The 16,874-nt window shown below is 44.4% G+C and overlaps 1 protein-coding gene across 3 annotated transcripts in view; it reads right to left on the bottom strand.

Moving 5' to 3' along the window:
• The window catches only part of LOC310988740 (ankyrin repeat and SAM domain-containing protein 1A), a gene marked incomplete at its 3' end in the record, with an annotated part of 67,968 nt that overhangs the window by 35,983 nt on the left and 15,111 nt on the right, over positions 1-16,874 (bottom strand). For all 3 annotated transcript variants that reach the window (XM_083975439.1, XM_083975438.1, XM_083975440.1), the window contains 9 exons: positions 8,692-8,988; positions 6,832-6,907; positions 6,629-6,730; positions 6,187-6,273; positions 5,892-6,061; positions 5,571-5,633; positions 4,968-5,100; positions 4,206-4,249; positions 2,802-2,895 (listed from right to left, as the gene is read on the bottom strand). In XM_083975439.1, the coding sequence (XP_083831565.1) occupies positions 2,802-2,895; positions 4,206-4,249; positions 4,968-5,100; positions 5,571-5,633; positions 5,892-6,061; positions 6,187-6,273; positions 6,629-6,730; positions 6,832-6,907; positions 8,692-8,988 (1,066 nt within the window). The remainder of the gene's footprint in view (positions 1-2,801; positions 2,896-4,205; positions 4,250-4,967; positions 5,101-5,570; positions 5,634-5,891; positions 6,062-6,186; positions 6,274-6,628; positions 6,731-6,831; positions 6,908-8,691; positions 8,989-16,874) is intronic.

Raw genomic sequence — 16,874 nt, 5'->3', positions numbered from 1 at the left:
GGGAGGGGGGTTATCTTACCACTCCACTGTTGGACACGCAAACTCACCAAAAGAAAACGGCCTCATTACTGGTTCAGGGACCATTTGCAGTGGAGCAGCAGGAGGAGGAGGAGGAGGAGGAGGAGGGGGGTGCCAAACAACGCCCTCAACTCCCTATTCACAAGTTGCTGAAGAGTTTTAGAAAATGTGTGAGGGTCTGTGCGTGTGTGTGTGTGTGCGTCTGTGTGTGCGTGTGTGGGTGGGTGTGTTACAAGGGGTGAGTGAGTGTACTGTGCACATATGTCAGGACCGCAGCCAAACACCCACCCACCCACCCTCTCCTTGGCAGCCTGGGAGTGTGAACGCCCAATGAGCACATCAGTTCTCTCACATGGTGTTAACCCTTAGCATGACCACAGGACCCCCCCACCCCTCACACACACACACACACACACACACACACACACAGAGACACACACAAGGAGTGAGGTCACCACAGCAGAGGTGGGATGTGTATTTCATTTGGCGAATGTAAACTCTGTATCTAACTTATGATGTCATCATGTTTGTTTTTGCAGACGCTGCAGTGCCGGTGCTGCTGCTGGCTGTCACACAGGCCAAAGTCAATATTCAAGCTCGGCCTGTGGAAAGATTTACCTACTTTTTTATAGTGTATTCAAAGACAGAGTCAAAGTTAATGGGGAACTAAAAAAAAAAAAGTCTTGTAGTAAAAGTAAACGTTTGCTGTAAATATTACATAACAGATTCTCTATTGCAGAACAACCGTTCCTGTCTTGAAAGCCAGTCTTGTTGACTCAATCAACAAAATACTCATTCAGATTCACATAAAAGGATGTTATATTATGCAAAATTGTGTAAAGGTAATCAAATACAGTAAAACTAAAACTAACAATCACTGATGGTTTATTTCATGCTCACTGCTCATAAACACGGAGCCTGTCGTTGGTATTCTTGTCATTAAACAGGTGATTTCTGTCTTTATCTCCTCTACATCCATCTGCTGCAGGTCCTCCAGTGCACTTCAGTTCACAAAAGCAACACAAACAACTTCCATCAAACAACCACTCGAAGTTTTGGTTTGGATCATAGAGACAAAAAAAAACAAAAAACAGAACGAATAACAGCAAACTGGAAACGGGTGAAGTGGTGAACGTGCAGGAAGTATAAAATAAGGACAAACATAACTGTGAGCCATGTTTACCCATGTTTATTACTGCCTCCGGAGGATCACAGGATGCTACTACTCGTTAAAAACATCCCATGGAAAAAAAACTCTATAAAACTCTAAACAGAGGTGGAAATCTGTTGGGAAACACGATCTGCCTGCTGACGGCAGCAGTGTGTTTGCGACAGATGAGACAAGGCCTTGATATTGCTGACCATTCATATTTCCTCCACCTGCCACAGAGGCCCCCCCGACTGTCCGAACGGGATCAGACCTGCGATCCAGACCCACATCCGCATCGGGCAGCGCTGAACATTCAACGCGTTGTGTTAATGGAAAACACAAAAAAAGGAGGAACCATGAATTTAACTTGCTGATGTGCAGAAACAGAAACGTTTTCACATATGAAAGAAACTTGTGGTTTTTGTGGCTTTAGAGAGGGAGAATATTCTGTAGTGTCAGGGTCACTGAGGACAACATGCAAAAAAAAAAAAAAGAGGAAGTAAAGGGCCCTGTTTGCTTCAAGAAGTGTTTCACATTTTGCCTCCTCACAACATCGGTCGTAACTGTCAAACCCAATCACTTATTTTCTTTGAGTCCTGTGGCAACACATGCTCCACAAACAAAAGTGCCTCTTCTGTCAAACACCAATTTTAATAAATTTTAAACTAATTAAGGTTAATAATCTGAAGGTCATTCGAACAAATCCACTGATTACATCAAGACGTCAGGGTGTGTTTTCTTATAAAAGAAGACTGCACATCAGCTCCTGCCTCTGAGACAGTTTAGAGGCTACTAATTAACATTTAAACCCAATCAGTAAAGGGCTGAGCATCAGCATTAAAGATAACAAGACGAATGTCACAAAAAAACAAACAAAAAAAAACCTCTAGAAATCCTTTTCACACAGCAGTAAAACCAAGAAACCACAGACTCTGGGTGGGAACGATGCACAAACTGCTTCAAGTCAAACAAGCTCACGTTTGAAAGAAATGTGAAGTTGGATTTCACGCTGTCGCAGTTCTCTTTCCCACAGAGAGAAAAGAGTTAAACACACAGTCCAAGCCGGTGGGGGAAAAAAAACTGTTCCTCCTGTAAACAGCGCTATTAAATCAGTCGCCTGCCATGCTGCTGAAACATGCTCTAAATATAATCGTTCAATAAAGATATCCGTGTGTGTGTGTGTGTGCGTGTGTGTCGGCAGGAACCCAGAGGCCGCGCTCCTCACCTCCGCTGCATGCTTGACTGGATGACGTGGCATATCCAGCTTTAAGTGGGGATGTGGATATAAGATAGGAGCGTCACAATCTGATCAAGAATTCTGTTTCATATTGGCAATGAAATGAGTCTTGCCCACTTGCCAGGGAATGTCAATCAGGCTGCTCCCGACAAGCCAGATCCGCTCTGCTGCTTGAGAATGCCAATCATGCATTCCCTGGCAGCGCTAATCCAAGCCAGCCCATCTCATCCTGCAAACGCAAACGCATTTCTCCCATTTCACTGACATGCTTAGCCTGTGATTTTCAAGTCTGATGTGTCCGGTCGGTCTTTCCCTTTCCCCTCGCTGCGTTGCCAGCAGCTGCTGTTGGTCCTTATTAGGTTGCTAAAATGTGAGGACAGCGCCAAACAAACTCACCTCCCGGTGCCCGTTGGCCCGCCCGCCCAGGAGGGTGCAGGCTGTCTTTCGTCTTGCTGGGGGCTCTGAGGTCATTCGGGGCAGTGGGTTTACGCTATAGCGGGACAGAAAAAAAGAAAAGAAAGAGACTTCATCACACCTCCCAAACAGTTTTCTATGTTGGCACACAATCCTATTAACATCCCCCCCCTTAGCCAATTAATAACCCAGGCTAATTATCCAGCCGGCCTAACATGAAACGAAGATGTTATCCCTCTGATTTCCTGCCTCACAGTGACGGTGGCAGGTTTGCCTTCATCAGCCATAATGTGACTGTGCTCAGAAGCTGTAGATTAGAGCACAGAGGACACTATGCTGCTCATTTATTATGATTAGGCAGCTGAAGTGCACACAGATAATCCAGTAGCAGCTTGAAATAAAAGATGTGAGCAGATATTGTGGGCAGCAGGTGCAGCTGAGGGCGGGTGGCAGCCGTAATAAAAGCTGCTAAATGTACGATAAATATGAAAAGGCAATAAAATAAGAGATGATGGGCCAATAAATAGACAAGGTCTCTTCACAAAGACACCCAGTTATGAAGGCCAGTTTAAGGCAGCCCTCTTCCTTCTGTTGACATATGAGTCTATCTCTGACTGCAAGGGGACAATCATCTTTATTATATGATTTTCTGTGGTCATATGCTCATTTTGGCAAACTGGACCATTGCCATAATCCCTATAGTCATAGCAGTAGTTTCGTTAACTTTATTTGTCGGTGCAAGCTATTTTCAGAACGGCGGAGCAGAGCCGTGAGCTGCTCATAGCTACGCTACGGAGGCTCATGGGATTTCTTGGTTTCCCTCATCAAACTCATCAAATACACAATCCAACGACTCCAAAACGCTCTCGTGGACAAGTTGTGACCTGCACATTCACCACACTATGAGATAATAACAGAGTTGTTTTCGAGGTAAATTCATGCAAAACAGCTGATGCTCATTGCCTTCAGGGGCAGTTTTTCAACAAGCAGTCTCCGCATTTGCCTCTAAAACAACTCCGCCTCGTAACGTTCTGTTATTATCTCATAGCGTGGTGAACGTGCAGGTCACAACTTGTCCACGAGAGCATTTTGGAGTTGTTGGATTGTGTATTTGATGAGTTTGATGAGGGAAACCAAGAAATCCCTTGAGCCTCCGTAGTGTAGCTTGGAATTCGAAAAATTGTTCTAAAAACTGCTCGGCCGTTCTAAAAATAGCTTGCACCGACAAATAAAGGTAACGAACCTACTGCTATGACTATAGGAGTTATGGGAATGGACCAATTTGCAAAAATGTTGAACTATCCCCAAGTCTCATCTGAGAAACTGTTTAAACTCAGCCCCTGTTGTTTGATGCATGCACAAAGACGTAAAGAAAATGATAAATACCTGAGGTAGGACACTGTTGGAAGACTGTATAGTGGTATTCTCATCTAAAGAGACGTAAAGAAGACATGAGAGTTAGGACAGATTTAATCATCTTTAAAGTTACAGATGGCTCTTATTGTCAGGAGAGACATTACGCTGAGGAAATGTGAAAGTGATATAGAATAAAAAAATCATGAATTATGCAGAGCGACATTATCGGACTACAAGTCAGATGGACTCCAGATTAATCTTCCTCTCTGTTTTAACAGCGCTGCCTACGCCGACATGATGGAGCAGTTTTAAAACACACAGAAAACCATTCATTTCCTTTTCATCATCATTTATCCACATAGCGGAGGCACAATGATGACATCAGCGATTAAACTCCAACCCTTCAGCTTCACTGGCGTTTTCTACTGGTGCTGGAGGAGCTGACTAAGCCGGGAGGCCCGAGGGGATGGTTTTAAAACATCTATATCAACAGCTCCAGATCAAAATGGCCTCCTAATTTAATCCAATTTAATCCAATTACACGCGGTGCCATTCACCAGCCACGGTGAGGAGGGTCTGCCTATGTACGGCACGCACAGTCGTTCGTGGCGAACGTGTGCGCAGCCTCTCCTACTGATGGGAATGGAAGTGTTTTCAGGGTTGTGTTGTACTCAGTGAAGTATTTTGGGAAAAGGAAACTAGTCTCTGCAAAACAAGAAATACTGGAAATACACACTTTCTTATGTAGTTGCTTCCTCCTTTTCAAGGAGAGTGTAAAAACCATGGATTTACCTTTATGTGAGTGGTGCTCCTGGCTGGGCGGTGGGACTTTGGTCTGTGCAGTCAGCAACAGCTCATATGTGTGATCCTCCTCCTCCTCCACCAGCTCTCCCCTCTCATCAATACTGCTGTTAGTGTACAAGGCCTGCAGGGACAGACAGGAAGAAAACAGTAGCAAGGAGACAAATGAAAATCTAGATAAAGCAAATCGAGTTTCCTTCACTTAAGAAAACTGAAAACTGAAACTAAAAACACTTCCTAAATGCGTCTTCCATGGTTTCAGACCAGACGGATTCTCTGATTTTTGTCTTCGCTGCTCTTCCACTTCACTTCTCCTTCCTTTTTTCTTGCCTGCACCCCCTGCTACGCTCAGATGAATATTTATTAGGAAGTCATTTGATCTGAGAGTCAGCCGTGAAGAGAGCAGCCATGAAAGGGGGTCTCCCAGTGACAGATAAATATTCTAACAGCCGCTGTGTCATTGTACTAACAAACTGTATCCAATCAGAGAAAAACATCTATTCAAATGCAGTCGTTTTGTTTTTCAAGAACTTCTACAAACTGTACATGTAAGTATCTGCTGCATCAGACAGCAGCTGATTGCTAGATCCTCACCTCTGAGCTCACCTCCTCTTCATGACCAGGACCAGGATGCGAAGAGTGCACCAGGCGATCTTTCTGTAAATTATAAGAAATACAGGATCTAGTACATTTTTATCATCACTTCGCTGCAAGATCAAAGTGAGGAAATGCAATGCAAACCCACTCTGAAGCACAAGAAGTGTTAACGCTGGAGGGCTTTTGTAGGCCAGTCATGCGGTGAGAGGACCACTACCACCCTCTAGTGGGAGTCCAGCATCTCATATCCCATAAAACCCTGTGATGAGCAGTGTGTTCGTGTGTGTGAGGCTGCGTTTCAGTTAAACCACCACTGACCTTGCCAGCTTCACTGTCCGGCCGCCCAGAGTCTCTGTCAGAGGATTTGCCGCTGGTGAGGCTGTCCAGAGAGTGGCAGGAGGTGGCTTCAAACAGAGCCTCGTATGGGCTCTCCTCCTCGGGCCCCGGGGCCAGCCCCGAGATCAACTCGCTCACCTTCTCCAGATCACCTAGAACACAGGCTGAAATGTAAACAATGGCAGAAACTTCCCAGCATTTACTTTTTGCATCTGCTACTATAATAGCCATAAAAAAACAAAACTTTTCAGAGTTGGGACATCTTGCTCAGTCTCACCCTTCTTCCGAGGGCTGGGGCTCTCCTGAGGCGGAGGGATCGGTGGAGGGGGAAGGTCAATGTCAGGGGGTTTTCCAGTCATGTGACCTATAATAGATAAACAGGAGATCATGAAACACATTACAAACTGAAGTCAAATCAACTAAAGGTTATAGGCCGAGAGTTAGGAGCCATTTTCAGCTGACACTACTTCAACCGACTTCCTTTTCTAGTCGGTGCATTTTCAGATTTACAGTTTATTATTGTGGTTTTATGGGAATGGAAGCTGTATATTTTAAAGATACTGTGCATGAAAAAGCCAGACGCTATAAACAAACTCTCAATTTCATGCTCTCTGTTGGAACCATGTTAAACTACTTTGTCCCTAGCAATTAGAAAAACAATCACAGCTGCCCATTCTGAACTGGAGAGGAAGTTTCCCACCGCAGCTCTCAGCCTTTACCTAGGACGAGAGCGACTATCTCTCTGCTCTTCTGGGAGGGCATGTCCTTGACAGTGTCCAGCGCTGTCAGGCCCTTCTGGTCCAAAATGTTCACGTCGATACCTGGGTGAATGACAACAGGAACAGTTAGGTGTGGATTTTTGTTAATTACATTTTTCTCAGAGGGTTAGTAATTGTGTTGGTGAAGATGACTGAGGTCTGACCTGCACTGAGAAGCTTCTGCACCACATCTGCCTTCCCGAACAAAGCTGCTTCGTGGAGGGCGCTGCCTTTTTCCGTCTGGGCAAGAAAAGAGAAACCAGAAGCACATAGAAGAGAGTTGAGACAGAGAGAGGAAACCAACGTGTGACATGATTGTCATGAAAACTAAACTTCATGTTTATTTTCTCTGTCCTCCCCGCTGTTACCAGATGAATCAGACTAAACCTGCAGCAGTTTTTGCTCCATGCAGTGACATAATTTTCGTGACATAAACAGTGAACGGTCACCACCAGATTCATGCCCACCACCACCCTGTCCACTTCTCTACTGACAATTATGTGGTTGAGGAATCAAAGCAGACAATTTTCCAGTTCACGGGGCCATGCTAATTGAAACCTGCAGGATGCAGAGCCTGAAGGACACCGGGTAGACGTCGTCCCATCCTCCTCGATTCAGAGGGAAGTAGGACAAGGTAAAAAAGAAAAAAAAAAGTTTCTCCAGACAGATGGATGGCACAGTTTGGGTGCAGTGTCAGAGCCAGAGGCCCCACCAGGGGGAGCAAGGCAGGCTCTGCTTTCACACCACAGCAGCTCCTGTGAAAATGGGAGCTTAAGAGGTTTTTTTTTTTTTATACATTTAACCTCGCAGCTTTAGTAGGAAGTGGCGAGAGGATGTGCTGCAAGAGCAGATTAAGTCACACGACACGATGTGAGCAATGACAGTACATTAAGAAACACTTTTACAGACAGAATGTTGGAGATGTTGTGGAAGCAAAGAGGCGAATCACCATCATATATTCTGGTGTTGCCCTGTTGTGACCCCATTTTGGTTGCGCAACAAATTCTAGAGACTGTGTTTTCAACAAAAATAACTTTTTGTTTCAATTTGTTACATTTGGTGGATCTAGAGGAACTGGAGTGGAGGAACAAAGATAAATATTTGCTGAGAATATTACTGGTGGCTTCTAAGAAATCAATAACGAGGAAATGGCTGAAGAGGGAGGCACCTGGTGTAGATGAATGGATTGATATTGTGTACAGCATCTTTGTAATGGAAAGGATTACTTTTAATCTAAGGACACAAAAAGAGGTATTTATTGAAAATTGGCAAAAATGGATTACATATGTCTCTCCATAAAACCGGACTTCAGGTAATACAGCTAACCCTACTTTTATTTATTTATTTTTATCTTTACCTTTTTTTTTTTTTTTACACCAGTCCCCGTATATACGCTTTTACTTTCCCCTTGATATTTTTTGTACTCGTCTATAGGTCTTCATGTTGATTGTTTGTTCGTTTACATGCTAAATTAAAAACCAAAAAAAAGTAAATGACAAAAAAAAAGAAACACTTTTAAACTTTTCAAGCTTTCAGGCTCACACACATACACTAAAACAGTGGTTCTAAACATGGGGTCCCAGGGGTCCTTGAGAGGGTTCAAGGGGGTCCCCAACTTTTTCTTGAAATTCTACCACTTTTTGTTTTGTTGAGAATTTTTATTATCATTATTATTTTTTGTTTGTTTGTTTTTTGAGAATTTTACCACTTTTTTTGTAGAAAATCTTTAACTTTTTTTTTTTTTAGAATTTTTTTTAACCACTTCTTCCTACAAATGTTTAAATGTTTTTTGCGAAATTGTACCACTTTTTTCCAGAAATGTCTATAATATTTCCAAAAATTCACGCCATTGGTCCTAATCTGAATGTACAAAAAAAGTAACGTTATTCAGTCTCAGAACAAATATTTGTGTATTTCTGGTGTTTGCTTAAAAATATTGTCCAATGGGGGTCCGTGGTCTAATTTGGGTCAATGTAGGGGTCCTTGATGTAAAAAAGGTTGACAACCACCGCACTAAAACACACCTCATAGTTGATGTCCATGCCAGCGTCCAGCAGCACCTCCACCACCGACAGGTGTCCGTTCCGAGAGGCCAGGTGCAGCGGCGTGTGTTTCTTGGTGTTACAGCTGAGCAGGTTGGGGTGGGCACAGAGCAGCAGCTTGACCACCTCCAGGCGGCCGTACAGCGCCGCCAGGTCCAGCGGCGTCTCAAACTTGTTGTTCCTCATGGTGGGGTCGGTCAGTTCCTCCAGCAGCAGCCGCACCACCTGCGAGTGTCCGTACTGAGCGGCGCAGTGCAGCGGCGTCTCGTTGTCATTGTTCTGTTTGGGAGATAAAGGAGTGAGAAGCAGCACAGGAAAACAGACACAGCAAACAAAGTAGCAAAGGGTTTGTAATAAAGGAGAGCAGAAGAGAAGAGGGATGAGTAAGAACAGGTGAGTCAGTGGAAGTCATGGAGAGGGTAAACCAATCAGTGCGTAGAGCCCACCACATTAGCAGATTAAGAAGTCATTAAAAGCACCGACCATGTTGACGCACATAAGCGAGAGGCCTGAGGGTGGGAGGGGGCATAGGGTGAGGGTCTGGCAGATTGGGGATGGGCCGGGCCTGCGTGGAGGCCTGGCTGGCAGACATGCATGGACTAATGAGGACAGGTGTTGAGGATGGCGCCGAGTGCCAGGAGCAACGGGGCGCCAGCAGAGGGGCAGAGGCTCCCACACAGGTGGGGAATTAAGCAACGACATGGGGGCCAACTGGGACACGAGGTCACAACAATGATGACGGTAGAGTTGTAGAAGTGACAAAGACTGAGAGCTGGGTCGTTTTGTTCTGTCGAATATCGGCTGTTACACGTATGAGGCGCAGATGTTGCTGCTCGTTCACCACAGCACAGATTTCATGTCAAAGGGAAAAGAGTAGTTATGTGCAAAGAGGTCTGAGCTTTAAAGGCCCATGGACAAGTTGTGACCTGCACATTCACCATGCTATGAGATAATAACAGAACGTTATGAGACAGAGTTGTTTTAGAGGTAAATTCATGCAAAACCGCTGATGCGCATTCCTGTTGGGGTCAGTTTTTCGGCAAGCAGTCTCTGAATTTACCTCGAAAACAACTCTGTCTTGTAACGTTCTGTTATTATCTCATAGCGTGGTGAATGTGCAGGTCACAACTTGTCCACCGGAGCGTTTTGGAGTTGTTGGATTGTGTATTTGATGAGTTTGATGAGGGAAACCAAGAAATCCCATTAGCCTCCGTAGCGTAGCTCTGAGCAGCTCGTGGCTCTGCTCCGCCGTTCTAAAAATAGCTTGCACCGACAATTAAAGGTAACAAACCTACTCCTAAAACTATAGGGATGGATTATGATGAGCTAATTTGCCAAAATGTTGAACTATCCCTTTAAGTGAGTTAATATTATCAACAGTACAGTTAGAACTACAACACTGAAAAATATTTAGTTCATTAACATCACAATGGTTTGGCCAGAACATGTAAGAATGCCAAACAAAATTTCCCGTGTCTCACTGTGTCTGACCTACAGTCCAAAAACTCAACTCTATAAACCACATACAAAATATAAAATATTTGAGAAGCAGGAATCAGGGAGGGATTATTAGTTTTATGCATTCCATGCTCTGTAAATCAACTCATCTGTTAATCAACTAATTGTTTCAGCACTTGATGACACACACACATCAACGTAATCCGTGTCCTGCCTGACAGTTTCCTCCTTATTTCTGTTTAATGTATAGAGCCACTGTCTCATTAGAACAGAGAAGACAGTGGGGACAGGCTGCTGCAAATGTCCCACATGTTCACACTAGTGTTCACATAATTAATCCAGTGCAAAGCTGAGAATGATCTCATGACTGCAACCTGACATTTAGCAGCATTTTCAAATCTCTGCAAAACATGCAGAAGAAAAAAAAATCAGCCATGGCAGCGATTAAATGCAGTAATTACAACATAAACTCAGTAAGTGGCACTTATTGGGTCTAATGAGTCGCATGCAGAAACAAGATTGGTGCCTAATAGACCTGAAAACCTCCAGTACTGATGGTGAGCTCTACCACGTGCAGCCAGCAGGGGGCGAAACCTGCAAACCAGGAGCTGAGCTGAGACGTGACATGGGAATACTCCCCTGACTAATGCAAATAACAACATGGACACACAGGGGGGGAACGGAGCTACACAAGGAGGAGGAAAGACAAGACGACCTTTAGCAGAAACAAGTGTGAGAGTGGAAAACTCCACAGTCACTGCTCTCAATCTCTGTGAGTGACAGAGCAGCAAACAATCTGTCAACCCACTTGACTACATTCAAGTATAGTGTGTATATAGGATGGGTGTGGCAGAAAATGTCAGCCATTGTGGAGGCACATGCTCCGAGAGTCGGTCATTCCATCCAGACACACTGAGCCACCTACAAAGGGCCGACAGCTGGCATGAGAAGCCCCCACTCACCCTACCCAACACGGACATGCATGATGCCAGGTTGGGCAACTCTCAGAGGAACATCCCAGCTGTGCCACAGAAGACAGGGCATCGTGTGGAGGGAGGGAGGGAGGGAGGGAGGCAGGGGGTGTGGGGGGCAACAGGGCAGTTTTAGACAGGTGTCAGTTGGCCCCTGTCACTGGGAGTTGCACAAAGACCTGGCGCCAGATGGGATCAGCAGGTATCTCCTTCATTGTTTTCAGGGAGCGAGCGGGATAAAGAGCGAGAGTGAGTATTGTTGTGCACCGGCAAAAGCAGGCCACAGCTTGAGAGGGAGAGGAGGCGGGGCTTAGAGAGACAAAAACGACACCTGCCTGTCAAAAGAGGGGGCACACAGGCTGACCGAGAAGAAAAACAAAACAAAGCAAAACAAAAAAAAACACATTCATCCTGGGTGAACCGAGCCGAATAGAAAAAAAAACAACGAGAAAAAAAAAGGGTTTAAAAGAGCAAGAGAGCGATGGCTGCCTGTAAAGAGAGCATCTTTGATCTGTGATGTCTTCCATCATCGCGCATTAGTCACAAGTTTTTCGACAGATTTACTCTGAGTGACTGCAGCGGGGCAAACACATGCTGTGATTACATCAGCATGACTCACTTCCTCACATACACAGGTCTGCTGCTGCCTTAGAGGTGGTTACAGTGAATCTAACATGCACTGATTTACATGAAGCATCAATACACAACAAACACACACACACACACACACACCTGGGGGACTGATACGTTTGAGTCAGTGATGACGTTCACACCGAGTGTCGCTGGTCAGTGCTCCGTTTCCATGTGTCAACCAGCATCTGATCAGATTAAACATGGCTGACCAGCCACTTGACTCACTGATAGGAAACACGCACGCAGCCGTGTGACATCAAGACCGGCCTTGCCTTCTTTGATCCAAGGTATGCTTGGTATGTTTCTCACACACAGGGCCTCTCACTGAGGGGAACTCTCCGAATCTTGGTTTAATCTGTTATTTGCAAAACATAATCTACACAGAGGATGGACCAGAGGCAATTCAAGATTTTATATCCAACTCAAGATCTATTTAGAGTTACGATTATTTGATATTTACATATTAGACAGAGACAAATATATATAGTCATTAACTCAATTAAGTAGTAAACATGGTAGAGGTGTGATAATATATCTGTAGCTTGGTTTTTCTAACTGACAACAGCAGACTGAGCACTGCAAGATAAAAAAAAAAAAGAAAAGAAAAAGAAGCTGCAATCCCATTTTAAAACATCACCATACTAAATGAATTTGTGATTTTCAGTGCAACACTTTCATATCCTTATATAAGAAGGACTCTGCATAAAATCTCTTTCAATACAGATGAGGATCAGCCTTATCTCCACCGCAGCACCACAGGCCGCATGAGCAGTCAAACAATCATGTACTAACAAGACAGAGCCCTGAAGGCTATTACGCAAAATGGCACCAATGACTCGCAGCCTTGCTGGGAGGGGGATTAGAATTCATACGGCACGGCCAAGACTTCCTGGACAGTCCATGTTTTTATGAAAATCCTGTCTTTACTGTGCTGCTGCAGACGGCATAAAACCTCATCCTGATTTAGACCTCAGCAGAGCATGTCAAACAAGAGGAGATTAAGATCTCCACTGAGTGTCTGCAGCTGATTGATAAACTCCACAGCCTTAACCAGGAACATCTGGAGATTTACCCTCCATTGTGTTTTTTTTTTTTTTTTGCGCTACAGAATATTCTGACAGGCCGAAAGAGGAGCGCAGTAACGGAGAGAGAACAGAGGATGTTATGATTCTCACAACCCGGGGCTGGGAGATGGTAACATGGTCTGACTAGCGACCTCTGTCACGTGACACGCTGGCTGGCTGGCAGGCAGCGGAGCGAGGCAGCGGTTACGTCACCCTGGCCCCTGGTAGTGGTAGTAGTAAAGGGGGTGGGTGTTGTTGGTGGTGGCGGCGGCGGCGGTGGTGCAGGGGCGGGCTGAGCAGCTGTTGCAGCTAGTGTGCCAAAGGGCTGCCCATGCTCGCCGCGTGCCCGGATCTACTGTCACAATCTGAAATCCTGCTGGTTTCTGCACATCCGCACACGGATGCATAAGAGGGTTTCCTCACCATTTTCACATATTATCATTTATTCATCATCCAGTCAAGTGTGAATCACATAATCTTCACTTTAAAATCTAAACACCATCTGCATTAAACCTGTATTTAACTGTTGATAACAAAACCCATGATTTTAACATTAACTATTTGTCACCACCTCTGACTTCTCCCCTGAATACATTCTTCTTATCATCAAAAATGTATAATAATTCAATATCTGTAACATTAACCACCATTTATGGGTGTAGACAGGAGGAGTTACAGCTGCTGTCAACATCAATAATCACTTATGTATTAAAAGAGTGGTACAAACCACTTAAATGTTTATATGCTGCCAGTAAATACTAAATGGTGTTGTCATTTTTATGCATGTTTTGTATTTGCAAGAGCTGAAAGGAGTAAATTATCTGATTCATTAGATAGATATTTTGAAATCAATTTTGCTGTGTCAGGACTGTTGGTGGTATAAATGAGCAAACTGGAGGTCATCCGATTCTTCTCTGGAAAGTTGTTTTAGGCTTCTTCTTTTGTTTTAAACTACATCAATGAACATATTAATCAACAACTAAAACAATTACAGTGTTTTTCCACATTTGTCAAGTGTTCCTCCATTAAATGCAGAGAAACCATAATGTAAACGCTGACTCTGATTATGGATTTTCATTTGGACACTGTCACGCGCTCCAGAGTAAACAGACGTTGCAGTCCTGTAATGAGATGAATGTCTGACTGGCTTCATGCCACAGATTGTAATTCTCTGCTAGTTTTTTTCCTCCCCTTTACGGGAAAGATAAATCCTCCTCTTCATATACCACTTGATTAAATGGGACTGCTTAACTTAAAGGCCTCTGAGGCACAATGGAGAACTTGCAGTGGATGTCGTCTCTACTCTGCGTCTCTTCTCCTCCCATAACAATTGGCCGCAACTGACACACCCGAACATTTGCATACACGAAAGCACGACGATAAGAAATCCCGATCCTTTCCGTTAAATAACAACAAGTCCCCTCGAGGCCTCCTCAAACACGCCCCATCCGTTTCTCGGCACGACAGGGACGAGAGCGAGTCTTGGAGGACGAGCAGGGAGCAGAAGGTGAGGGGAGGGGGTTTCTGATGTGTCGTTGAGGGCCGAGCTGGACAACTGAAGTGACAGACAGAGGGGATAAATGAGCGTGCTGGCAGACTGCGAGCGCTGTGCCTTCAGGAAGGAGGGGAAACTCTGCTCCACTTGATAATGAGGTGAACAAGTCCGAGGAAATTACTTCTGCTGCTGCCATCAGAAACTTTTCCCTCTGTCAGCCCTCAGAGATCCCGACACGGGCACGTGGTCCCCGTCCAGTCTGAATGTGCACTTTTATCTGTCCACAGCCAGAATACTCCACTTCTATTTTTATTATTGAAAGTCATCTATTTGACTTTACTTGATCATCAGTTTTTTTTTTATTCTGTTCGGCGTAATGTACAGTATGACAGTGTCCGGCCTCATGTTAATGGCAGAGTGCCTGAACATCTGAGCCTGGGTAAGAGGATCTCATCTAAACATATATTCTATTAGACATGTGACCTATATAGGAAGATGAAGGCTGGGTGAAAGGTAGCGTGATATGGGTCAGGGCAGACCAAGGGCTACATCTTGTTATGGAGTAATAAACAGAAAATATGGTAATTAAAAAAAATTAGGTCAATGACAACATGCGGTTTTTCCTGGAACCAGGCCATCTAAACTAAATGTATGTAAAAATCTGTTCTCCCATATTGATTTTCTTACACGGTTTGATGCATTGGTTAGTGTTCATGATTATTCTACACAAATATAATACAATTTGTCATAAGGGGGTTGCAGTTACTGATTAATTTTATTTTGATTCATCAGTAGTGGACGCAGCACATCTGGTGATTATTTTTTTAGATGAATCAATTAGTTTTAGGTCGATTTAATTATACATCAGAAAAAATGTCTTGTGTTTTTAATGTCTTCTTTCTCATGGTTCAAAATTTAAAGATTCAATTTCAATGACTAACTCAGAGGAAAAGATGCAAATCCTCCCATCTGAGTCACTGGAAGCAAATCTAATCATTGATAATCACAATAGTTGCCAATACTGTATATTTAAAAGTCTCTGGTTCCAGTCATTCAGACATGAGGATTATATTCAGGTAATCTGATGATTCCACTTTGGGATTGTGGGAATTTTTTGTAGACATTTTATAGAGCAACAGAGTAATTAAATTAACCCTAGGAAACAGTCACCTGATTAATCTGCAAAGAAAATAATAGTTGGCTGCAGCCTTGAGCTTATTATCACGATAGTTTCTAATTAAATTTCTGTCGATTGACTTGTCAGATATGGCTCCAGAGTCTACATCTGTTTTTTTTTTCTTTCCCCCACATTACATAGTGAATGTGTGTGAGCTGGTCAGATCCTTGTGGCCGCCTCTCTCTTAATGAGACATTTGAAACATCATCAAAGTGACCAAATCACCAAGGACGCTATCAGTGGGACACAGCACAGAGGTGTAATGAATAAACATTAGTCTGGCTGGCTTCCTGCTCCTGGACCGGGATGACAGAGAACTGGATCCAGTCCAGGTTGTGCATCCATGACGGGGACCCCCACACCCACACCCACCCCACTCCAAATCCTCCATGAGTCCTGTACCCCCCTGTACTCCTCCTCCTCTTCTCCTCTTCACACACCTTTCATGTCTGGCTGGCTCACACCGCTCACACCGCACACACACATCTCTCCACTGGGTCAACTCACCACCACTGTAAGGACCAATAAGCCCCGACACTGTTACTATGACAACGTCCCACCTCTTCCTCTCTACAGCATCGCGAGCTCAGAAGCACAAACTGGGAGGTGGTGGGGGGAGAAGTGGAGTGAAGTGAAGTGGAGTGGAGTGGGGGGGGGGGTCTATCCATTTACACACTCAACACTGGCAAAGTGTAGCATGGAAATCTCTCTTTGATGCTGATGCAAAGAGACCGGTACGATGAAAACCTCCCATCCTCCTCGTCCTCGTGAGATGGCTGTCTGGTGCTGGAGTGTGTGTGTGTGTGTGTGTGTGTGTGTGTGTGTGCGTGTGTGTGTGTGTGTTTGTGCCTGTGTGTGTGTGTGTGTGTGGGGTGCATTCCTGCCCGCTCAGTCACATGATGCCATCAACCACAACCACAACCTCCTCCACACAGCATCCATGTTTCTGATTTATTCATAACAAAGCATCAATTATTCAGGCTCATGACCAGGTAGTGGTCCCAAAACTATGCTGAAAGTGTTTACATTAAAATGTCATTCATAAACTTCACAGGCCACAAGACTCAATGTTAAATCCATCACATGGACAGGAAGGACTGGAAAAAAAGAAAGTAAGACATATCCAGGCTCTATATATCCACATTAAAAGGAGGCCGTTACGAAGCTATGTACGCATTCACGCTGCTCCGCTCTAAACTGTGAAGGTGACACTGACAGAGACACTGTCCACTCTGCAGTGTGTCTGCAGCTACAACTGGCATCCGGCTCATGTAGACGGGCTGTGACTGAGACGGTCCTCTCCTCTGTAGCCGAATGCGAGGACGGAGCTGCTCAAATTTAAATACACACAAGCCTGATGTAACACT

The sequence above is a fragment of the Trachurus trachurus genome (assembly GCF_905171665.1).
Source record: "Trachurus trachurus genome assembly, chromosome: 7".
Taxonomy (NCBI): domain Eukaryota; kingdom Metazoa; phylum Chordata; class Actinopteri; order Carangiformes; family Carangidae; genus Trachurus; species Trachurus trachurus.
This window is presented reverse-complemented; position numbering and strand designations above follow the sequence as displayed.